Source organism: Perca fluviatilis, chromosome 12 (assembly GCF_010015445.1).
Source record: "Perca fluviatilis chromosome 12, GENO_Pfluv_1.0, whole genome shotgun sequence".
Lineage (NCBI taxonomy): Eukaryota > Metazoa > Chordata > Actinopteri > Perciformes > Percidae > Perca > Perca fluviatilis.
In genome coordinates this window covers 31,026,900-31,052,486 of record NC_053123.1, presented here as the reverse complement: position 1 = coordinate 31,052,486, position 25,587 = coordinate 31,026,900, and the positions used below count along the sequence as shown (strand labels likewise).

The following is a 25,587-nucleotide window of genomic DNA, read 5'->3' as shown; positions in this document are numbered from 1 at the left end:
ACTGCATTGTGCTATGGGTGCATGCATAGCGACCCTGCTCATGCAGTCCCATGTTACCACCGTTAAGTCGCCTGTGTTTGATCTGTGTCTTCAACATGTGGTCTCCAGGGTTTCTTGTTGGATGGGTTGGCTGATTACATTGGTTTGTCACGGTGTACTTTCGTAGTAGGCTCAGCCGTGCACTGCGTTATGGCAATTTTCTGTTGCTGTCCTTCGTTCTGCGGATACCTGGCCAGCACAGACAGTCCTATCCACATCATAACATTACACTTAGGAGATCTTATTGAGGGATCTTTCTTTGTGGCAACGCCGCATGCGTAAAGCTGTGTCACGTTAAATAGTCTGGTAACTCTGTGGTGGTATAAAGCCGTATTGATGCCAAGTTCCCTTTTACATCTTCTCTCTGGACTTTACTATTTCAAAATGTGGGGGAAGGGAGAGTATTTTTCAGCATGAGGTACTGTTTAAACTGATTACAGAGTCAACACAGCCCAATATAGTTTTCACAACTGAAGGATGCATGGAAGTGTGTTTTGTTTGCTGAATCACACTGCCTCTGCTGGGCCTTAGCTAACCTCTGTGGCATTATGCCAGCACTTCAAAATGTCTGTAATAATGCATGTTTTTTTTTTTTTTACTTTATTTCAATTTGCTGTATGACATGGAAGTGTGAGGCAATGGCATATTTGTGAATGATTCCTTCTGTGAATGTGAACATGGATGCTTTTCCTCACAAGAAGCTTGAGGTATGGTTTAATCACAATGTGATTTGATCTCGATTCTTTCAGCCGAGACTTTGACTTTGAAACTCCCAAACAGTATGGCAGTTCTATAAATGTTACACCAAGCTACTAGTTGAAATGCAATATTCAATTTTTTTAGATTCTGTCTTTTCAAATCCAAGTGTGTGTCTGTCTGTGTGTGTGTCTGTCTGTCTGAGGGCTTGCACACTCTTGAATTGTGTACTCTCGCAAGTCTGCATTGACAACTTTGTCAGGGATTGTTATGGTTTAATCGCCGTTTTTAGGCAAGGTTTACCATTACTATCTTCCCTGATAATTTTTTTCCCATCCCCATGCGGCAGGACAGCCTTAAGTTATGCCATATTACATCCAACATAATTGTTTGACTCTTTCTCTCACACACGCACGCGAAAGGGTAATTTGTTTAGCTGTTAAAATACTGACTGACAAGTTCTATTCATCTTGTACTATGCAAATACAGCCCCGGAAGGCTTGGAAGAGCTCCGCTTTTGGTAGTATATCAGTCATCTGTGTCTGACCATCGCCTCTTATAAACCTGAGCAGCCTTAAGGTTAAGCAATTTACACACTTTTGTTTAATATGCATAGGATCTTTCAACCATCTAACTCTGTATTCTTCATGGCAGCTTTTGGAGCATCCCTTTTTAACTCTACATTGTTCTTGCTCTTTCGTTTAGGCTGTTCGCTGCTATGATGCCCTCATCCTGAAAGCAGAGGGGAAAGTGGACCCTGACATTTTCTGTCAGCTGGGCCACTTCAACCTCCTGCTGGAGGACTATCCAAAAGGTGAGAGTCTCAGTGTGTAAATACTACCTCCTCTCTTCCTTCCTAATCTATATCTCAGGATCAATTGAATACTTTCTGATCGTTATATTGCACTTGTTTTTGGATTTTGTTTTAGTGATACTGTGTGATTTAAAAAAAAAAATTTTTTATTGTTGTTTTCATGTGGACCCCAGAGAGAATAGTAACCACTTCACAGCATCCAAATTAAAAATGGAACATAATTGAGAGCTAGTTATTTTTATTTTTTTATTTTTTAAAGGAGTCATTTGTGCTGTTGTTGCCTTATCGACTTTCTACACTCATTGTGTTTAACACTGCTAAAAGCTGCTGACAAAGGATTATTCTGATTAGACATTTTGTGCTCGTCTGGAAAATGTAACCGCTAGGAAATGTTAAAGTGCCGCTGAGTTGAATATCTTGAGCATTTAACATTGTCACTGTTTATCTCCTTCTGTGTCTCTCCCTCTTTCTGTATCACATCCTTTTGTTACATCTCACCGTTTTCTCAGCATTATCTGCATACCAGAGGTACTTCAGTTTACAGTCGGACTACTGGAAGGTGAGTTTGCTTGGGGGAGCCGCTACTCTTTCTAACCTTTTTTTAACTGCTGTTTGTGTAGTCTGCTGTTTGTTCCACATGGTGCTCATTCAAATCCAGACCACTGTAGTGAGTGTAACTACAGTCAGAAGTCAGAACGGACCTGGACAATGACACGTCTCCTTATACATATTCTACCAGTTTTAGGTGTAACCAGAAACTTAAATAATCTCATCGGATTTAATTTAATAGTCAGTAGTCCTTGTCAAAAACCCACACTTGGTATCCTCCCCGGTGATGCTCTGTCAGGCCTGCAGCCATCTTTACTCATTGCTTTTTGCTTTTAAGCCTCGTCTTTAGGGTTGGGTACCGAAACCGGTATGGAACCGGTTCCTACGCAACCGGTAGGAATCGGACCGGATTAGATGCAAATTTCGGTTCCTCATTTCGGTTCCACTTAATGTGTCGGATGAAATATTTTCCCCCTGTCGCTCCGAAACGGACGTAAAAATATCACTGTCTTATTATATATTTAAGTACTTTAAAAAGTTAATATATTGTATACATACGTGTGTATATATACGTTAATATATTGTTACATTTTAAAATAATTTTCAATAAAATAAAAAGCCTATGAAAGAGCCTTTCTTTGATGTCATTTTTCAGTTTTTCAAGAATCAAGAATCAGCCCTACTCGTCTTTAGCAAGTGAAACACATGCTTAAATTAGGAACACGGCCGTGAAAATGACATGTTAAGGATCCTCTTTCTGCTACACTGCCCTAAAGCTGAGTCACTTTTAATGCACCGTTCACCTAATGTGAACATTCCCCGACACTCTTAAAGCTGCAACTCGGCACTGTAATGTCACAGTTGTTTAATTTCATATCCAGATGAGCTGAGATACAGAGACAGGACATTGAAAACGTACCACTGTCCTAATACTTTTGTATTGCCAAGACCAAGTGGATTTGAAACGCGTTGACTTGGGATGGAAAGAGTGCTGTGCACACATCGAGACTGGGCCGGTTGTCAGCCTGTTGTATGCATTTGGTTTCTATAGTACATGTGGAGGTAGAGCTGGGCAGTATATCGATATCGTAATCTGAAACTAGATATCGTCTTAGATTTTGGATATCGTAATATGGCATAAGTGTTGTCTTTACCTGGTTTTAAAGGCTGCATTACAGTAAAGTGATGTCATTTTCTGAACACACCAGACTGTTGTAACTGTTCTATTATTTGCCTTTACCCACTTAGTCATTATATCCACATTACTGATGATTATTTATCAAAAATCTCGTTTCATTGTGTAAATATATTTAAATAGTCAACACTACAATATCGTTGCGGTATCGATATCGAGGTATTTGGTCAAAAATATGGTGATATTTGATTTTCTCCATATCGCCCAGCCCTATGTGGAGGTACTATACTGTTCTGTGTAGGGCTGCAACTAACGATTAATTTAATTATCGAATAATCTGACGATTATTTTCTTGATTAATCAGTAAACCGTATGCCAGGCAGACACACAGCTGACGACCTCTCAGTGGTTGCAGCGGAGAAAGGCTCAGAGGCTACACGCTGTGGAGTTGTGCCGGTCGCGCGAGCGGTTCCGGGAAGGCGGCTGCGTGTGTCCACGACAACGCACGGGACATTGCGGCTGCCGACCAGTGCAAGTCCACAGCTGTCTACGGGCCGCAGAAAAGTATGTCCCAGCCTCCCGGACGGGTGGACTGGTTGCCTGCTTGCCTGCTTGTCGGTTAATAATCAGTTAACGAGGGCCAGCCATCATACGTTGATACGGCTGCCTTGATACTTTTTGGGAGCCCCCCCCCAAAGGGTACAGTGGGAATCTTTTTTTCTTAAAATGCATTACCCCATAATACTTTTGCATTCATTCCCTGACATGACATAGCTTTGTTACTGTTACTGTCGCTGTGATTGTGGCTGTAACCCTGGCGGTGCTCTGGTTGTTGACGTGGTTGTGCATGCCAGAGTGTTGTTTTTGAACCGCTGAGGTGTGTTGGCAACACATCTGTTAGCCTATATCTGATAGAAAGCACCGCGGTCCTGTGCGACTCAGCGATACTTTCTTATCTAAAGGTAACCGGAGCAGTAAAGAGGAGTCGCAGTACTGCCACTGAGCCATATCCGTAGCGTCATAGATTCAACCACAACTGCTGCCGTTGTCCGAGCAATAACCACATCCTCAGTCACAGCTTCAACCAGCAGAGCCAGGCAGAGCCGCCACAGCTGTGCTCGCTGCCAGTGCCTGTATACTGTCGGAGCTCAGCCTTTATTTTTATTTTTTTAAAAAGGAGTAATGTTGAGAAATGGGTGCGTGCTGTAAAGTGTCACACCTCTCCGTTCTGTACTGTCTACATAGCTTTTATTATAACTGGACTGGATCAACACACTGACCGTTCAGATGGATCGGAGGAACGCTAAACTTAATGGGAGGAAACGGAGAAATGGTTCCGGGGAAGAAAAAACAATTCCTACTGTGACCATATGTTTCTACCACTCCACAGTGAAGTTATCCACAATAGTGTGCCTCTCTAATGGCATATGTGTTGTGATAAATTCATTCTCTGTTTTGTCATATCGTCCAAACTATTATTTAATTGAGTCTGGTCTTTTTGAGGCTGATCAATTAAACAATGACCGTGTTTTACCCTGATACCTATTCTGTTTAAGTCCTGACATCACCTTAGCTTAGCTATAGTATAGCATTTGAGTTTGGGATCTTATATTTGGGATGTAACAATGTCTTAGACTTATTTGCAGAAATATTTGCCTCACTTTAGGTTGCCTACAGTCCCTGCTCATGGCCTGGCGTTAAATGGTCCAATAAGCTGTGATATGATGGCGTCCAGCCTCTCTTCTCCATGCTCTCGGTGTGGATGAAGAGGCCCGTTTGGTTTGATGTTTCGCTGTATGGAAAGCCAGTTAAACAGAGGTGCTGAGAGTTGGATAGTGATGAGACCTGACAGCTCCTGGGCTCCTCGGGATTACAGATCTCCACTGTGAAGTGAGGGTGCGAGGTTCTGCCCTCTGCCCGATAATGGTGTGGTGGCAGACCGAGCGGCAGTCGTGATGTAGAATGGCCCGAGTTTGGAGCCCAATCGCGAACCAGGAAAGAAAATGCCTCTGTACTCAATTGGATAGACCTACAACCAATCAGAGCAACGGAGTATGTGACGTATGTTGAGCGGCGCATAGTTGTCAACAGAACTCAACTGCACGCATGCTGGAAGAAGTAGAAGAAGAAGAAGAAGAGTGTAAACAATCTTTGCCGGTGTTGGTGACGTGGTTGATTACGTTACTGTTGATCATCTGTCCATCATCGTATAAAGCCCGCCCTGTTCAGTGTTTCCCAAACATTGATTTATTTTTGGCGGCCTGCCCCTATATCAACGTTGACCGCCACATATTGATTTACTATTTTATTTTTTATATTTAAAATTTTCATTGATACGCTCAGACCCTCTTTGTCCCTCTGGCACTTGACTTGCATGAATTTACAACTTGGTATACAATATTACAGTATTGTAGAAGTTATGAATGAATGGATGAATAATTTTGGGGTATAGCCCTTAATTGGTACAGAGATATGTCCTACTGTATATGAAAATGCCATGACACCATCCAGGTTATAACCGCTAACTTTTAGCTTCTTAGCAAGTTGTGGCCAGTAATCATTACAATGTGCAGAGGAAATTTAATGCTGCTGTTTGTAACAATTTTCCATCACTTTTTTGTTTTTTTTCAGAATGCTGCCTTTTTATATGGCCTTGGCATGGTATACTTCCATTACAACGCATTTCAGTGGTAAGTGCTTTAAAAGAAAAGAACAATTTCATTGCATGCATGGCGTCAGCCAATTTTTATAATGATTATGGATTATGCTCTTGTCGATTTTGAAAACGTGGTGGTTAATCGAAGCTTCAGTCCATCCTCAAGGAATGCTCTGACATTTTGGCAAATACACGTTTGCTTTCTGACCTCGAGTAGGCTGAGAACATGATCATCATTTTATCGCTCCAGTATGTGTTTAGCCTAGCTTAGCACAAACACTGTAAACGGGAAGAAACTGCTAGACTTTTCTTCCTAAAAGGTGCCTTCTTTTTACTCTAAAGTGTATATATACAGTACAGGCCAAAAGTTTGGACACACTTTCTCATTCAATGCGTTTCTTTTTTATTTTCATGACTATTTACATTGTAGATTCTCACTGAAGGCATCAAAACTATGAATGAACACATATGGAATTATGTACTTAACAAAAAAGTGTGAAATAACTGAAAACATGTCTTATATTTTAGATTAGATAGAAAAAATTCCACTAATTAACCCTGACAAAGCACACCTGTGAAGTGAAAACCATTTCAGGTGACTACCTCATGAAGCTCATTGAGAGAACACCAAGGGTTTGCAGAGTTATCAAAAAAAGCAAAGGGTGGCTACTTTGAAGAATCTAAAATATAAGACATGTTTTCAGTTATTTCACACTTTTTTGTTAAGTACATAATTCCATATGTGTTCATTCATAGTTTTGATGCCTTCAGTGAGAATCTACAATGTAAATAGTCATGAAAATAAAGAAACACATTGAATGAGAAGGTGTGTCCAAACTTTTGGCCTGTACTGTATGATATACAGTGTTTCCCATACGTAGGGTTTATTTGTGGTGGCCCGCACATACTTGCTGTCTGGGAGTTCCAGGTGAACTCATGGAAGACCGTACGCTAGCTGGCGGTGTGGCGGCCCAGCGCCCGGGCGGTCGTGGTGCGAGTTCTCTCGATAAGAAACGCTCTCTCTGTCCCTCCCTAACAACCTAATACAGTAGCCAAGTTATAGAAACAGTATTTGAAATAGAGCGGCAGTATGATCATTCTGGATATCGTCTTAGATTTTGGATATCGTAATATGGCAGAAATGTCTTTTCCTTGGTCTAAATGCTGCATTACAGTAAAGTGATGTCATTTTCTGAACACACCAGACTGTTGTAACTGTTCTATTATTTGCCTTTAACCACTTATATTTATATCCACATTACTGATGATTATTTATCTAAAATCTCTCATTGTGTAAATATTTTGTGAAAGCACCGATAGTCAACACTACAGTATCGTTGCGGTATCGATATCGAGGTATTTGGTCAAAAATATAGTGATATTTGATTTTCTCAACATCGCCCAGCCCTAGTTTGAAACTGAAAAAAAAAAACAAAATCAAAAGATTGTCTTTTGAAAAAGAGAGCCGCAGGGAGAGCAAGAACCTGGCAGTGAAGTAGTTTGTAGTGATCAGTGCCGGACCACTAACCCCTTCACTAACTGCCCTAACCCTGGTCCGCCCAGACTCACTGCCGGATCAGCAAACTTTCCAATGCTGCCATTACAAAAGTTAGACCCAGCACTTGACCCCTGGTGCTGGGGTTTGCCCTGGCTGAGTTTGAGTTGCTACAGACGCTAACTGAAGGTCCGTCTCCCCCGCTCTCCTTCCGTTGAAGTTGTCTCCTAGCGGTGGGGAGTGAGGCAGAGGGACCGCTGGGTACACTAACTAGCTAATTCTTGTGTCATCTGTGGTAAATTGATGAAATTCAGTGCCCCATATGGCTATATTTCAAGCTACTGTAGCGGTTGTAATTAACTGGAATCGCGCAAGTGCGGTACGATATAGAGAAAATCAAATGTCACGATATTCTTGAACATGAGATTTTTGATAAATAATCTCCAGAAATGATTGAATGACTTAGTGGGAAAAGGCAAATAATAGAACAGCTAGAACAGTCTGGTAAATTCAGAGAATTACATCACTTTACTGTAATGTAGCCTTAGAAACCCAGGAAAAGACCACACTTACCATATTACAATATCCAAAATCTAGGACGATTTCTAGTCTCCTATCGCGATATCGATGTAACATAAATGCATTGCCCAGCTCTATGCGGTACTCCCATTGTTGTTTATGTGGTTGTCATGACTTGAACGATTGATGTCACTGTTCCAGTTGCTCATCCACAAAGTGGGGAGAAACAGCCGACAACCGTTTGTTTGAGGTCAGTGGAGCAGACATTTCGTGTAAATGCGACTTTGTCATTTCATAAAATTCTGAAGCAGTGGCGGCAATAAACGCCGGTAATGTGAGCGACAGGTGAGATTTCTGTCCAGCCTGAAGGAATGGGAAAAGGGTATTTTACAATAACTTTGAATGCACTACGAGGCTCGCACCGTCTGTGTTGCTGCAGACCTTTACGTCCTTCTTTTGGAATCACACTTTATACCGTTTAGCTGTCAGCATTTTAACCGTATTTAATCCAGCTACTAGCTAACGGTGGGACTAACGTTACCTGCTGCCAAGTGTAGTGTTAACTAGCGTCCCGTGCAGCGATGCTTCTGTTGCCTGTAACGTCCTTTTAGGCACCGGTGCCAACCCTAATCTTATTCCACCAATGTACATCCGTTGGGCCAGACTATGATCTACCTGATGTCATTTTGCACTTGAAATGATTCCGTTAAGTAAGAGTTACAGTGCTGCTCATAAGTTTACATACCCATGCTAAAGTTGACTAAAAAGAGGAATAAAAAAAAAAATCATCTTTTGGAAATTGATCTTAATGCTTTAATTAAAAAAAAATTGAAAAAATCTAACCTTTTAAGGGCACCAATTTTCTTTGTGAATTAATAATTTATCGTAAATAAATGTTCTTCCTTAAAATACAGGAGGCATAAGTCAGTACACTCCTATGTTAAATTCCCACAGATGCAGGCAGATGTTTATTTTTAAAGGCCAGTTATTGCATTGATCCAGGATACTATGCATCCTGATAAAGTTCCCTTGGCCTTTGGAATTAAAATAGCCCCCCCATCATCACATACCCTTCACCATACCCCCCCATCATCACATACCCTTCACCATACCCCCACATCATCACATACCCTTCACCATACCCCCACATCATCACATACCCTTCACCATACCTTGAGATTGGCATGGTTTTATGTCAGTTAGCCTAATGGCTGGTTTGATTTGCATTGAGAGATGATTTTATGGAAAGTACCCCATGCCAATCTCTACGTATGGTGAAGGGTATGTGATGATGTGGGGGTATGTGATGATGTGGGGGTATGGTGAAGGGTATGTGATGATGTGGGGGGGGCTATTTTAATTCCAAAGGCCAAGGGAACTTTATCAGGATGCATAGTATCCTGGATCTACGAAATAAAAATCTGCTTGCCTCTATGGGAATTTAACATAGGGCTGTACGTATGCCTCCTGTATTTTAAGGAAGAACTTTTTTTATTTTTTTACGATAAATTATTAGTTCACAAAGAAAATTGCTGTCCTTAAAGGTTAGATTTTTCCTTTTTCTTTTTTTTTAATTAAGGCATTAAGATCAATTTCCAAAAGATGATTTTTATTCCTCTTTTTAGTCAGCTTTAGCATGGGTGTGTAGACTTATGAGCACAACTGTAACTGGGAGCATTGGCCCTCATTCACCAATATCTTCCTAAGTTATCTCTTAAATATGTTCTTAAGAAAGTCCCTAAGAAAAGTCTATTCATGACGTGTTCTTAAATAACCGAATTGTTCGCACCTGTGTTCTTAGGATTGATGAATCCCACGTCTTCGTAATTGAAAGCGCGTGTCAGTTGTTCCTAATTGGCATAAGAAAACTCCCCGCAAATTCCCATATAAGGACATGACACTTCCTGTGTACCTCCTGGGAAGTACTGAGATGGTTGTCGGAGTCGCAGATGACTTGTACATTGCAGTGGTGGAGGAAGTACTGAATCTCAGTACTTAAGTAAAAGTACAAATAACCAGAGACATAGTTACTTTAGTAAAAATAGAAGTACCATAATGACAACCCTACCAAAGTAAAAAGTACCTGATATTAAATGTACTTTAAGTATTAAAAGTAAAAGTACTTGCATAACGAGTTATTCTCTTAATATTATTTGCATACTACCATTTTTAAATGGTAATATGTCCACTACCACAAACGAGGCCTGGCTTTTAAAAAAAAGTTCCTATCCTAACCAGCATAAAACGGAAATATGTTGAATGCGGTTGGTTTTATTCATGGATTTATTTTAAGACAGTTTTATTTTCTATAACCATGGGAGCGTAAGCAAATAAAGTGTGTGAAGCAGCGGAATGGGGAGGCGATGTGAAGAGGTCCAGCCAAATAAATAAGATATGAACGCGTCTTACGCAGCCTGGCAGAGAAGTAAACAATGCTGTGGAGAGAAATGGATGGCAACTATGATTTTAAAAACGGGAATAATAATAAAAAAACAAACACTTTCACTTTTTACCGGAGGCTGTATTACCGAGGGTCAGCAGCCCGGGCTCTGGAGCACCGGAGCCGGCTTGGAAGCCAATGAAGGATCGGCAGAAAAACTGATCAGAAAATGTAACGGAACGTTATAGAAATGTACTGGAGTAGAAAGTATAGATAATTGCTGCAAAATGTAACGAAGTAAAAGTCAAAAGTATGCACTATTGATTCTACTTAAAGTGATGGTTCGGAGTAATTTCACCCTAGGGTCCTTTGCCCCATGACCTCGAGCCAAAGAGAGCAGGCAAGTGTTCATAAACTTCTGGTGTACTTACAAACTTTCCAATCCATCGTTTTATGAGTACATAACCTATTTGTACTACTGTAGACGTTTGGTATAGTTTCGGGCATTATTAGTGGGGTAACTTACGAGATACAAACGTGGGTCCGTTAGCACCTGCGCTAAGCTATTCAGCTGATAACGCTACTCTAGCTAACTCTCCCAATGTTAGACCCAGGTGAAAAAAGCTTCTGGGGGGGTGTTTGGCTCGACGTCATGGTGCAAAGCACCCTAGGGTGAAATTACTCCGAACCATCACTTTAAGTAAAGTACAGATACGTGAAAAATGTACCTAAGTACAGTAACGAAGTATTTGTACTTCATTACATTCCACCACTGCATTTTGGCCCTATAAATAGCGCGATCAATCACCAAATAACGCAGGATTTAATCAGTTTAATTGCTGATGTAAATTGCAGTGTTTGTGTTTCTTTGCATACTATGATTATTTTTTTTTCTTCCAACAAATGATCAGAAATGCATTACAGTAAAATTCTATCATTGTAAACAACTGTAGAATTAAATAAAATGCAGTAACCAATTATTTAGAGCAAACGGTCATCACTCAAATGTGCGTAAGAGTGCTCTTCAGTGTTCGTAGATTTTGTTCTTAGCTAAGAACAAATCCAAGATAAGAAAACTTTAGTGAATGTCAGAATCTTCGTAAAATGTGCTTAAGTGGAGTTTAAGAACACATTTCTTCGTAAGAACGGTTGGTGAATGAGGCCCATTGTTTTCCTGGCTTTCGTTAACTACTCTCGGCTGGATCAACGGGACTCGTTTGGTGGTCAGTTAAAGTCTATTTCTCACACTTCTCTTGAACACATTGAGCAAATTTGGGTAATCATTATGACTCGTCAGTGAAGATCCAGTGTTATTTAGTTTTTCTTACTACTTGAGAATTTACGTATTAGTAGTGGGAGACCATGAAGTCAAGTGTGGGTGGTGTTGTGGGAAGAAGTGAGAAGCTTTGACATCCATTATTACATACCTGCAAACTAGTCGCTTTTCGGCAAAAATCGCCGTTTTGAATGGGAAAACGTCATCCAGGTGAATCGTGTGGGTCCAAGTTTTTATTTGGGGGGGGTCCGAGACCGGTGCTAATACGGCACCGGCGCCTTAACGACCGTTATCTACCGGACCGAATAGCAGCGCGGATTTCGGTGCCTTATTTAGGTGCCGCTTAAATGCCTGCGCTTCTCTCTGATGCTCCGAAAACAGACGTTGGAGGGAACTGAAACATCGACGCACTGGATGCTAGTTAACACTACACTTGGCAGCAGGTAACGTTAGCCTACTGTTAGCTAGCAGCTGGAGTAAACACGGTTAAAATGCTGACAGCTAAACGGTGTAGAAGTGGGTCTGGATTTCACTGTGTAGGATTCCAACAACCGTCTGTAGCTGCCAACACAGACTCAGCCTCGCCAGCCTCATGGTGCATTCGAAGTAATTGTAAAATACCCTTTTCCCATCCAGTGGTTGTTTTTGTCGTTAATAGGAATTTACTTGTGAAATAAGTTATTTTTGTAAGTTATTACATTTTTAATAAATCATTTCATTTTGACCCTGTGGCCTTAGCACTACATAAGCCGTTCTGTAATGTTGCCGTTTTTTTGCTACATGAGAATTGAATGCAAATCTGCAGCAGGGAGATACGATTTGTGTTTGTTCCTGTTTCGAGAAGGGCAGATCCAAGGAGGTACGCCTCTCCTCACAATGCGTAGCTCCTATGGTGCCATTTTGATGCTAACAAGCACTCATTTTGGCGTCACTTTGACAGCGAATAACTTTACATCTGAAGCGTTTAAAGGCTCTATTTGTCCATTGTTTATTTCTAAAGAAACACGACAGTGTATAAAAGGCTCCATTACCTTGTTATGGCTCCGCAGCAGATGTTTTTTTATGTAAAAATAGGCTAACAATTGTGTCCACGAGACTTACTGTCGCATAGTAGAAGAATTACCGTATAGTACAGGAGAAGCTCGCAGGCAGTTTGGACTCACATTAGCTGTTTAAGTTTAATTACTAATGTTAACTAGCATTTTAGTTAGCAATAATTAGCCTGTGCCCATGTTATCTCCTTACATATACCTACACTCTCCGTCTCTGTAAGATTGGGAATGATTGAGATTTCTCTTGGCACAGCTACCAGAAGACTTACAACTTTCAGACAGGTTGCTCACGTCACATCTGCGTCTTCAAGCTCAGTTGGAGGCTGCTCAGTAACGCTCAGCCAGCACCGGAAAAGTGCTTCTAATATCCTTCACTGGACTCTGTCCAGAGACACGGGATCTGTTGGTCCATTTTATATCCTGTCTATGGGCAGAACTTATGGTTAGCGTTGCACTGATGAAGTGTCCTCAAATGAACCCTTAGCCAAAGTAGGCTCTCTGATATGTCAAACTGTAGCTGCTGACCCAGCATTATCCGTCTTCTCCTGATTTTTCTGCGGGGGTACTTGCGGCTCCGTGAGCGTGCAACGGAAATTCGCACGACCCGGGTTTCTGCTCTGAAGCTGCAAGAAACCTCTTGCATTTTTATCGTTGGGTGTCCTGTGCCTCCTCAATAGAGACCCAGGTGGACCCTTTTACCCACTGTGGCTCCGTTTCTCGAGGGGATTGTGCTGCCAAACGTCTAGTTTTACTCCTACGGATTTAGAGGCCATTTTGGCACTACATCGTGTGCAATGAGCCCCTTCTCTCGCTGTCCCGAAGGGAGCAGAGCATCACTGCCTCTGACAGAATCACAAACAGCTTCTTCTTTTTTTTTTCGCACCACTAATAGCTCCAAGAGGCTCTATGATCTTCAACAGTTTCTTCCATTACATCACGCTTGTAAAAAGTGAGGTGCCAACATTTCAGTCCTCCGACTCGGCACAGCCAGACACTCAAAGCTACGTCCTTAATATCCAGCTGATTACTGACTGGTTGAATTGTCACACCAGGGTGGAATATTGTATTTGATTACTACTTAACATTTGGGGTTTTTGGGTTTGTCCCACATTGATTTAAGCCAACAGTTGCACTTTTGGAAACTGTAGCTTGAACTCCATTTTACAGCTTGGGATTGGGTGCTGTCTGCTCATTTTTAGGCAACGCTGGCCATTTAATTTTTCAGTAAAGCTGTCTGCTCTTTCAGTGGCAGGTGTAACAAGCTCGCAGTTTGAACAGTTTCTGAACCGAGCCGCTTAAACCGAGCCTGATGCCTCTGCTGATTTGCGGTGACCTTTCTCGTTTTGTTTTGCACACTGCTGCCCCTCTACCTCACCCATGACTTTGAAAGCCTGCAGTGTTGTTTCCCTGCCAAGCTTGTATGCCTCCATCTCTGAGGCCTGGGGAATGTGTCAATGGGGGAAGGGAGGGTGTCATGTTGGGTTTGCGAGGAGGGATTACATCACCCTGAGGCCAAGGCCAAGGCCCAGAGGAATGCTGAGCTGTCAAATGCTGGAGTGGTGCTCACCCGGAGAAACACTGGCCCAACTATCCAGCCTGTCCGTACGAGCTCGTGATAGTATTGGGGATGTTAATGATTAACCGTAAGCAGACAATAAGAATTTTGACGGATTAGTCAGTTAAACAGTTAAAAACAAATTAACAAATAAAAGTTTGTAAAGGGAAAATAGGCTATACAATCTATTTCCTAACTGCTTTTTGGCTTGCTAGTGGCAACTTTGTACGAGCAAGTGGCTCTTGCCCGGGGGGACCAGGACTCTAATCTAAATTAGCATACGTAGATAGAATTAAATATTTTGTTCCAAAGTTTGTTCCATGTTAAAAATCCATCCGAAACAAGCTTTGCAACAAGAAAAGATTAGAAATGGCACGCCAATTTGAAAGTACAACAAGTTTGAACATTTCATGCCATAGAATCTTATATAGTACACCAAAGGGCACCCCTGTAAATGGAGCCAAATTGTGTTATCTGCTTGAACTATTTGGAAAAATGTGCAGTGGTTTTGCTGTCAGATCTCCTTTTCTAAAGGAGAGAGGAGTGCTTTTGCTTATCTTTTGGCTGGAGTCTGCCTTACGCTGTGTGTCACAACCTATTCGGTAGAAGAGCTGTGCTTTCCAAGCATTCACTTTGGATTCTGCCCGATAGGGAGGAGAGGGTGAACTCAGAGCACAGAGGGAAGGGAGGGAGGGAGGGAGGGAGGGAGAGAGGGAGGGACCAGATGAACGAGGAGGAGGCACATGGAGACGGGGAGGAGGAAATGGGGGCAATGAGTTCTCTCTGTGTGTGTGTGTTCGTGTGTGTGTGTTTGTGTGTGTGTGTTCCAGTCAGCGGCGAGCGCGGTGCCCTGTCGCTTCATACAGGAGAAAAGGCTTCATGCTGACATGCAATTGCCATTGTTGTCATAGCTACACAGTGAGTGGGTTGAATTGGAAACTGGTGTTTGTTTTGGTATTAATCTGCTCTTGTCTCTGTAGACCAGTTGGTTTCAGCGCTGTTAAGAGACGACTTTAAAGAGACGAGTTTCTTGCTAACACGACAGCAGACCCAGCGCTACACCTATGTGAAGTCAGCCTTGAGCTCGTGGACCAGAAACTCTGTTGATTACTGTCTGGATTAATGGATTAGTTGTTTGGTCTGTAAAATGTCAGTGTTTCCCAAAGGCCAAGATGACGTCCTCAAATGTCTTGTTTTGTCCACAACTCAGTTATTATATCATATTCAGTTCACGTTATCAGAGGAGTGAAGAAACTAGAAAATATTCACATTTTCACGTTTGAATCAGATAATTTTATTCTTTTCCATAAAAACATGACACACAAATCGATCAATTGATTTAATAGTTGACAATTAAAAGGGTTCCTGCGGGATCTTTCAGTCTAAAATTCTGAACTTTAAATTTAAGGCCTTAAAAGGAGAGAGTCGTAGCCTACAGAGAGAAAGTATGGAGTGGTAGCCTACAAAGAGAAAAGTATGGAGTCATAGCCTCCAAAGAGAAAAGTATGGAGTCATAGCCTACAAAGAGAAAGTATGGAGTGTTAGCCTACAAAGAGAAAAGTATGGAGTCATAGCCTCCAAAGAGAAAAGTATGGAGTCATAGCCTCCAAAGAGAAAAGTATGGAGTCATAGCCTCCAAAGAGAAAAGTATGGAGTCATAGCCTCCAAAGAGAAAAGTATGGAGTCATAGCCTCCAAAGAGAAAAGTATGGAGTCATAGCCTCCAAAGCGGAGCTCTAGAGTCTTTGCTCAGTAACAAAACCAGCAGAACGCTGCCCTCAGAACGTTGGTTCGGTGTGTTGTAGTTCTTTCTGGGGGATATTGGTGTTGGTACCTACGCGGTGATAAAACTACAAATCCCATAATAAATGCAATACCTGCCCGCGAAATACGTCTGCGTCTCCTCAGAGTTTGTTTAAAGTTCGGCTAGGCCTACGCGTGGGAAATGGGAAAGCGTACTTTTTAACGAGACATGCCTAGATCAGTGTTTTCCGCTGTTGATAACAAGCGGTACCCGGCTCCAGGTACGAGGCTCGCTGCAAACTTTGTTAAAAAAGAAAAATTCAATTAGGGACTCTGGGTGTGAAGGCGCTGGAGTCACACGCCAGAGCGGAGAAACACAAGCTAACCGCAAAATGCCTTCAGCAGACTGGGCCAATTAGCCAGTTCTGTAGGTCTTAAATTTCAATCTTTATGGTCTTTTAAAAGGTCTTAAATTTGACTTACTAAAACCTGCAGGGACCCTGAATCAATTGATTCATCTTTGCAGCTCTAGTGCTCTTTGTGTGCTGGTGTAGTATTTAGGATGGGCCTACGGAAGATTTGAAAAAGAAACCCCGTTGCATGATTATGATCTTTTGAAAAAAACAGTTGTGCGTTGTTGTGTTTCTGTACACAAGCGATACGGTGGTGAATCAACTTCGTGTAATTTACCTCTATCTCTTCAGTCGCAGGGTGTAAATGACTGACAGCTGGTCGTTGGGGAACAGGACGTTGAATCTTCCAGTTAAACTTTTAAGCACCTCGTAGCACTTATGAGGTTATAAGCTTATTGTCTGGAAAGCCCTGAATTAAGACCTCAGGGATTCGGAACTGTGAAATTGTCCATTCAGACTGGCAGGCTAGCGGCGAAAGCGCAGAGTCTTGAAATCTCCTCTTTTTGTTGTCCGTGGATCAATTGGAAACATTTCAAGCGAGCAGTGGACTTATGGGCAGCTCAGACAAAAGCGTGGCAAAATGAGACGGAACAACAAACACAGAAGCTTTCATCGTTTTCTTTTTTAGAATTTGCTGAATTCTTTGTCCGAGTTAGGGCTGCACGATATGACCTAAAATCGTGATTAATTGCCCATTTTACCTGTGCACTGGTGTGATAGGTGTGATAGGGCATTCCTCCAACTAAATGTAGAAAAGACAAAGGATATATGCTGATTGATTTTAGGCGCAAGTCATCGACTCCACAGAACATTACCATCAAGGGGCAGAGGGTGGGATTCGTAGAAACATACAAGTATCTAGGCAGTTTGATCGACAATAAGTTAAATTTTAATTTTAACACTGAGATGCTTTGCAAAAAAGGCCAACGACGACTGTTTTGTCTTCGCAAACTGTCAAAATTTCGTGTCGATAAGACCCTCATGACCCTCTTTTTATAAATCATACATTGAGTCTACTACTACTACTAACATTCTCAGTAATTTGCTGGTATGGTAATCTTAGTGTCAAGGCCAAAACTGCTCTTTCCAATATAGTGAAGGTCAGCAGTAAAATTATAGGTGTCCAGCAGTGTAGCCTCTCTGACCTGTACAATAGACAGGTAGTTAGGAAGGCCAATGTAGTTATCTCTGATAGCTCCCATCCCCTTCATTCAGAGTTTCAGATCTTACCTTCTGGGTCTCGGTTTAGATTACCTCCAGTAAAGAGCAATAGATACAAGCACTCATTCGTCCCGACAGCTATCTCTTTTCTAAACTCAGCTCGGAAGAGTAGAGAGACTATAACTTTTAAATAGTGATGGGGTTATTTTAATATGTATAGTATTGACTGATGGCGATGATGTTGTTGTTGATGAAATAGTGATTATTTTTGTGGAAATGTTGCTATAATATTTTTATGAGGAATATTGTTAGATGTTCCTTTTAACATATGGTTCCTTTAACATATGGTCGTATTTATCTTCTCAATTCTCAGCTGTTTAACCAGAGCTTGTAACATCAAGTATTTTTATGTAGTTTGGTTTTGCATTTGTGACTGTCTTGTGTTTATGTCTTGCTGCAGAACAAATTGCCCTACGGGGACAAATAAAAAGTCTAAAATCTACCTCTAACGATAAATGAACGATAATTAATCATGTTGTTCTAAATCATCTTTTCTGTTCGGTTAGTTTTTTTTGGGGGGGACAAGTTGCTCAGTTGACTCGGACTCTGTGTTTGAGTTATCCTTCGTTATGCTTTCCATGCGGCTGACTGGTCCGGGCGAAGTCACATGACTACACACGCGGTACAATGGTTTTAAGGAGAAAGTAGGCCTATCAACAGGAATAAATTACCGGAATGCTCGTCATGGGAATAATACGTCGATAACGGCTTCAGCATTTCGATGTCGATACATTTTCCATGAATCGTCCAGCCCTAGTCGGAGTCATTATGAAATTCAGTGTTTCCGCTCCAAGTTACAGTACATGTCCAGTTACAGCTGTAGAGCCCATACAGCAGCGTCATTTCCCTTCTACCTGGGACCATGGTTGTTGGCACATCAGCGGGCTCTGCCTTCCTTAATTTTTAAATGCAAAGGCCCGTGATCACATGTCATTATCTAGATCCAGATCACATGATGATACCACATGATGTGGTACTTTTGGATATTACAGGGTGTCCGCGGGGTTTTAAAAAGTATTAAAAGGTAGTAAATCAAATTAGTAAAAATTAAGGCCATTAAAAGATATTGTTGTCCATTTGTTTTATTATGTCTATTTAAGTTGATCTTGTAAAGTTTGTGTGATATTCTATCCTATCCCGCATCGGGTGATAGCCTATTTTAGCCTGCCAAGCCAGACCCACATCCAGATGTTGGGTCTGGGAACTCACAATTGACGGAGCTCAATCTGCGGGACGGGATAAACGGTTGTCTTTCAAATTCCCTCTCACGCAATAGGATAGCGCTACAACCAGGCAGAGCAACGAAGAAGGTAGCGGAGCTAGTTGATAGATTAAACTTTTGCCGTATCGGGTCGGCAAAACTCCGAACACACCTTCCTTTTTTAAGAATGACTTCAGTGCCGTTCTTTGTTCTTTTGTCAAAGAAATGCTGAACTCCAAGTCTTCCAGAGTCGCGGCCGAAGCCGATTGCAAAGACCGCTGTTAGCCAGCAGCAGCAGCTCTTCTCTGTTTTCAAGTTGTTTGTATCCCACAAAGATGAACAGAGATCCTGAGTGGTGGATCACACAGGTGAAGAGTATAGTGCAAACATTCCTCCAGGGCAAGCAGGTGGCAGGTGGCATCTCAGCTGGTAAGAAAATCTTGTATAGGGACAGTAGAAGTGGATTGGTTATTCAGATTGATTAATGACGTGTGTTAGCGGTCTTGGTGTGCAAGGTGGTTTCTCTTAACAGTGTGGAAGTGTCATTGCTTTTACCTAAATAATTTATTTGAACAAGTTCTGAAAAAACTCTATGTACTCCTAGCTCTCGATGTAGATACTGTGATGGTTGACAGTGTTTTCTCCAGCATTGTTTTCAGCAGCGGGGGTGGGGGTGTTGAACGTCAAAAAGTAAAGTTATCTGAAACCAGCGTGTAGATTCTTTTTAGCATCTCACATCACACTACTACTACAGTCAGAAACATTGATTGTGCCAAAATATGAACAAGAACGTTGCTGTCAATGGGCTTATCTGCTAACATTAGCTACCGACCGTTGGCTTAAAACCATCCAGCAAATAGACTGTGCCGTTACCTGAAACCGGTGATTAACGTCACCGCTCATTATACACAGTTTGACAACAAAACAAAACGCTGAGTGAACATTACTAGCTACGTTTGTCATGTTGGTTTTGAGCGGTATGCACCCCTAGTGGGGAAGAAAAAGCACTTCCCATGAGATCGCAGGTTCACTTAGTTTCAAATGGTTAGAATGGCATGCATGTCTGTATGTCTGTCTTCTTGTATTTCACTTGTCTAATGGAATATTTTCTGTGTACTCATTTGTATGTCTGTACATACAGAATAAGGTTCACTTAGTTTGAAGTGGTTATAATGGCATCAGTGAATGCTTGTTTCTTTGAACTGCTTTAATTTATGATTTTATTTCATCTATTAATTTGAAGGTGAAATAAATGAAAGATGGGTTAGGGTTGCAAGATGTTTCCAAAGTCAGTGAGTCTAATCTATTCTGTTGACTTTCCCTATCTGCGTTGTTCTATTGTCCTAGAGGGTGTATTTTTAGTGTCAGGGTCTGCCGTAGGGTCAGATTCGCCGTGTACTTACTTACGTACCCACGCCGTCGATTTAACGCAGAAGCATAAATTGGCATTAAGAGGGGGCAGCCCTACTATTCCGCAAAGGTACCGTTGGCGTATCTGGGGCTTAGTGCTCTCGATGGTGTTTTTTGCCTCCATTGTCGCCTTGGGCAGTCAGACAATTCTCCAGCGCGGACTCTGCACTGTGGTTTGGCAATGCAAGACTTAGACGTTACAACCAACAGTTTAGGTAGCTAGCTAACAAATATCCATCAACTAACTAAGCTTCTGAAGAAGCTGCTTCCTGTTGCTGTAATGTGCTGATGAGACGGCCAATTAAGTGTAATTTCTGTGGCACTTCAGCTGCAGCTTTGGGAGATGGATGCATACGCACCTTGTTAACATCGGGCTAGAATGCATCTCAAACCATGTACCATCATGGTTTCTAATGCTTTTTGGTTTCATTTTGTAAGTTTTAAAAAAAAAAAAAATTTTATATCTTAAAAAAAAAAAAGAAGCTAGTCACAGTCATACCTAAATTATCAACACATTATCACTGTTGAAGTATTGAGTCATATTGTAATGTCTGAGTTTGTCATTGCCCAGCTCTGAAGAATGTTTGCGAAACCACCACTGATTCCAGCTGATTAATCTTATCTGGTGGTAGAAGAATGTGCCAACTGGCCATGATATGACCGTAAAGCCCAGTTCAGACCAAAGATTTGCGACGAGACGAGTGGAGACTTGCAACTTCTTGCAACGAGCCGCTCTGCAGCGTTCTGAAAGCTGCCAGTTCACACCAATGAGACGAGACGGTGTATCATCTCCATGGCAACGACTCTTTGTACTTCCGTCCTAACTTCCCACTTTTAGGCTTTTTTGTAGCTGGATATATCATTTGTTTCATCTAAATATGAATGTAGATCAAGTTAGTGGTATTGAGAAGCTTGCTACAGTTACATTTCTAGAGATGAATCGGCGAAAACACGTTTTATTTCTCTGATTCACGGCTTTGTTCTAACGCCGCTGGGCGCTCTCTTGCTTCAGTCACTCTCTAGCTCGCGCGACCATATAACGTTACCGTGCTCGCTGAGGCTCCGTCTAAAACTCTCCCATTTCGACCAGCTGTTTGTAACATAAAAAAAAATGGATTATGGATTTTTTATGGAACTTTTATTTCTAAAGTTTATAGCTGACTTTACCAGCTGACTTCTCTATTGGCTGTTGTAACAGGAGACGTCTCTTATGTTGTAAAACCAGCCTCTGGAGACTCCACCAGCTGACTTCTCTATTGGCTGTTGTAACAGGAGACGTCTCTTATGTTGTAAAACCAGTCTCTGGAGACTCCACCAGCTGACTTCTCTATTGGCTGTTGTAACAGGAGACGTCTCTTACGTTGTAAAACCAGCCTCTGGAGACTCCACCAGCTGACTTCTCTATTGGCTGTTGTAACAGGAGACGTCTCTTACGTTGTAAAACTAGCCTCTGGAGACTCCACCAGCTGACTTCTCTATTGGCTGTTGTAACACGTGACGTCTCTTACGTTGTAAAACCAGCCTCTGGAGACTCCACCAGCTGACTTCTCTATTGGCTGTTGTAACAGGAGACGTCTCTTACGTTGTAAAACCAGCCTCTGGAGACTCCACCAGCTGACTTCTCTATTGGCTGTTGAAACAGGAGACGTCTCTTACGTTGTAAAACCAGCCTCTGGAGACTCCACCAGCTGACTTCTCTATTGGCTGTTGAAACACGGGACGTCTCTTACGTTGTAAAACCAGCCTCTGGAGACTCCACCAGCTGACTTCTCTATTGGCTGTTGAAACAGGAGACGTCTCTTATGTTGTAAAACCAGCCTCTGGAGACTCCACCAGCTGACTTCTCTATTGGCTGTTGTAACAGGAGACGTCTCTTACGTTGTAAAACCAGCCTCTGGAGACTCCACCAGCTGACTTCTCTATTGTCTGTTGAAACACGGGACGTCTCTTACGTTGTAAAACCAGCCTCTGGAGACTCCACCAGCTGACTTCTCTATTGGCTGTTGAAACAGGAGACGTCTCTTATGTTGTAAAACCAGCCTCTGGAGACTCCACCAGCTGACTTCTCTATTGGCTGTTGTAACAGGAGACGTCTCTTACGTTGTAAAACCAGTCTCTGGAGACTCCACCAGCTGACTTCTCTATTGGCTGTTGTAACAGGAGACGTCTCTTACGTTGTAAAACCAGCCTCTGGAGACTCCACCAGCTGACTTCTCTATTGGCTGTTGTAACACGTGACGTCTCTTACGTTGTAAAACCAGCCTCTGGAGACTCCACCAGCTGACTTCTCTATTGGCTGTTGTAACAGGAGACGTCTCTTACGTTGTAAAACCAGCCTCTGGAGACTCCACCAGCTGACTTCTCTATTGGCTGTTGAAACAGGAGACGTCTCTTACGTTGTAAAACTAGCCTCTGGAGACTCGACCAGCTGACTTCTCTATTGGCTGTTGTAACAGGAGACGTCTCTTACGGTCTAAAACCAGCCTCTGGAGTCTCCACCAGCTGACTTCTCTATTGGCTGTTGAAACAGGAGACGTCTCTTACGTTGTAAAACCAGCCTCTGGAGACTCCACCAGCTGACTTCTCTATTGGCTGTTGAGAAACAGGAGGCGTCTCTTACGTTAAAACTAGCCTCTGGAGACTCGACCAGCTGACTTCTCTATTGGCTGTTGTAACAGGAGACGTCTCTTACGTTGTAAAACCAGCCTCTGGAGACTCCACCAGCTGACTTCTCTATTGGCTGTTGAAACAGGAGACGTCTCTTACGAAAACATGACACTATGTTGTAACAGGAACTCTCTTCTTTAAAACTACTCTGAGACTGACCATGCTTTTTGTAACAGGAGACGTCTCTTCCGGTCTAAACCACCTCTGGAGTCTCCACCACTACTCCTATGGCTGTTGAAACAGGAGACGTCTCTTACGTTGTAAAACAGCCTCTGGAGACTCCACACTGACTTCTCTATTGGCTGTTGAAACAGGAGACGTCTCTTACGTTGTAAAACTAGCCTCTGGAGACTCGACCAGCTGACTTCTCTATTGGCTGTTGTAACAGGAGACGTCTCTTACGTTGTAAAACCAGCCTCTGGAGACTCCACCAGCTGACTTCTCTATTGGCTGTTGAAACAGGAGACGTCTCTTACGTTGTAAAACCAGCCTCTGGAGACTCGACCAGCTGACTTCTCTATTGGCTGTTGTAACAGGAGACGTCTCTTACGTTGTAAAACCAGCCTCTGGAGACTCCACCAGCTGACTTCTCTATTGGCTGTTGTAACAGGAGACGTCTCTTACGTTGTAAAACCAGCCTCTGGAGACTCGACCAGCTGATTCGCACGACACCATCAGCTGGTTTGAGTCGAGCTGAGACGGGCCGGTTCAGACCGCTTTAACTTTTCCCTACGACGTTCTAAAACGGTTTCGTCTGATCGTGAACCTTTTGGTCTGAACTGGGCTTAAGAAGTCGGATTATTTTCAGTCTCGCCATTAGTGTTGGCCTATATGTTTCTCCACATTTCAATTTTATTTTATTTTTTTACTTAACCTACTCTGTTTCTGTGGCTTTTTTTCCAGGGCAATCAAGGCGTTCCAGGAGGTGCTTTACATCGACCCCGGCTTCTCGAGAAGTAAAGAGATTCACCTGAGACTGGGACTCATGTTTAAAGCCAACACAGACTACGAGTCAAGCCTAAAGGTAAATCTAAAACCCCTGGGAATATTCTCACATTGTGTAATAGTCATATGGCTGCACGCTATGACAAAAAAATATCCAATGGTGATTATTTTGACTGATATTGTCATTGCGATATGATTCACAGTCTGGGGAAGACTTGGGTGCACGTATTTGTCGGGGGAGGGGGGTTGAGGCGACCTTCCTCAAGAAAATGTTAAGTTTTTCAGTGGAAAAAAAACAATCCCTGTACATTTTGTGTCTCTTTGTAGCCGTGTGGTGTCTCTTTTTTTGGTCATTTCTGTTTTCTTTGGGGTAGTTTTGGGTCTCGGTGGTCATTTGGCATCTCTTTGTAGTCAGTTTGTGGTAGTTTTGAGTTTCTTTCTTTCTTTTTAAAGATTTTTTTTGGGGCATTTCAGCCTTTTTAAAGGTGCTCTAAGCGATGTTGGGTGACGTTACTTCTTGCTGACGTTAAAAGTATTTTCAAACAAAACGAAGACTAGCTCGCTCCTCATCCCGTCCTCTCCCTTCTGTGCTTCAGCGCACTAACAAAAAATATTGTAGCCTATAAAAAACGCGTGACATCGCTTAGAGTACCTTTTTTTTTTTTAATGGAAAGAACAGATGGATAGGAAAGGGGAGAGAGAGAGGGGGATGACATGCAGGAAATCGTCTCAGGTCGGACTCAAACCCTGGACCTTCTGCGTCGAGGTATACACCTCTATATATGTGCGCCTGCTCTACCAACTGAGCTACTTTTGTGTTTCTTTTTCACATCGTTTTGGCCCGTCATTATCACCATATCGGTGTCTAAAACGTTGGAAAAGCTAGAGCAGTTCATACATAACAAACACTCAAAAAGCTCCAAGATAAAACTTAAAGCCGAAGAAGTCCGACTCCAATCCTTGGATCTGAGAAAAGTCTTTTTTTAGTAACGTCTAAAAGTCCATTCGGTCTCGGGTGCTGCCCAAAATGTCTCGGGTGCTGCACCTAAACCTTACAACGGCGGGGGAAAACCCTGGAAATGATCCACGATTTTGGAGGGAATAATCAATTTTGTATCATTATTCTCATTTTCATTGAAAAATATTAAAATTAAAAGAATTAAAATGATTATATTTGGATTTTTGTGTGGCTCTGTACCAAACGGACGGGGTGATTTTTTCACACTTATTTTTGGCAGCTAGATTTTATTTTATTTTGTATTTATTTTATTTTTTTTTTATGACTGGACAAGTGGGGGGAAAAAAAAACAACCTTAGTGTTGAACCCTGCACAGTGGACTCATGTTCCATCCATTCCGGTCTGTATTGTACACCCGATGTGTAGTCATAGAAGCCTCCTTCCTGCCGAAACAGACTTGACCTCCCCCAGTCCTCAGATTAACAAAGGCTGGCGGGTCATGTGATCCGTCCCGTCTGTCTGAGCTAAACCCGTCTCCTATCTGCAGACACCTGTGCACCATTGACGTCCCGGCAGTAACGAAGGGCTTTCTCAACGGAGCCTATGGATCTATTGTTGGCTGAGAGTCCTGGTTCCCTTTTTCGGGACAGGCTGCTATCTGATCCTGGGCTTTGTCCTACTGCAGACATTCTGTCACAGGAGGTTTTAAAAAAAAAACAACAACAAAAAAACCCCACATTTGAACGCACACAGTTGAACCTTGCAGGGCATTGGTTTGCGTTCAAACTTCAAAGTTGTGTGGTGAATGGAATAATCCCTTTTTGTGATTTTGAGAAATATGATGTTATTATAATTCAATATTCG

The 25,587-nt window shown here is 42.2% G+C and overlaps 1 protein-coding gene across 1 annotated transcript in view; it reads left to right on the top strand.

Moving 5' to 3' along the window:
* kdm6a (lysine (K)-specific demethylase 6A) overlaps nt 1–25,587 on the top strand; it is a 68,386-nt gene that overhangs the window by 1,725 nt on the left and 41,074 nt on the right. The window contains exons 3-6 of the mRNA XM_039817258.1: nt 1,441–1,549; nt 2,059–2,108; nt 5,865–5,923; nt 23,724–23,844. Coding sequence (XP_039673192.1) covers nt 1,441–1,549; nt 2,059–2,108; nt 5,865–5,923; nt 23,724–23,844 — 339 coding nt within the window. The remainder of the gene's footprint in view (nt 1–1,440; nt 1,550–2,058; nt 2,109–5,864; nt 5,924–23,723; nt 23,845–25,587) is intronic.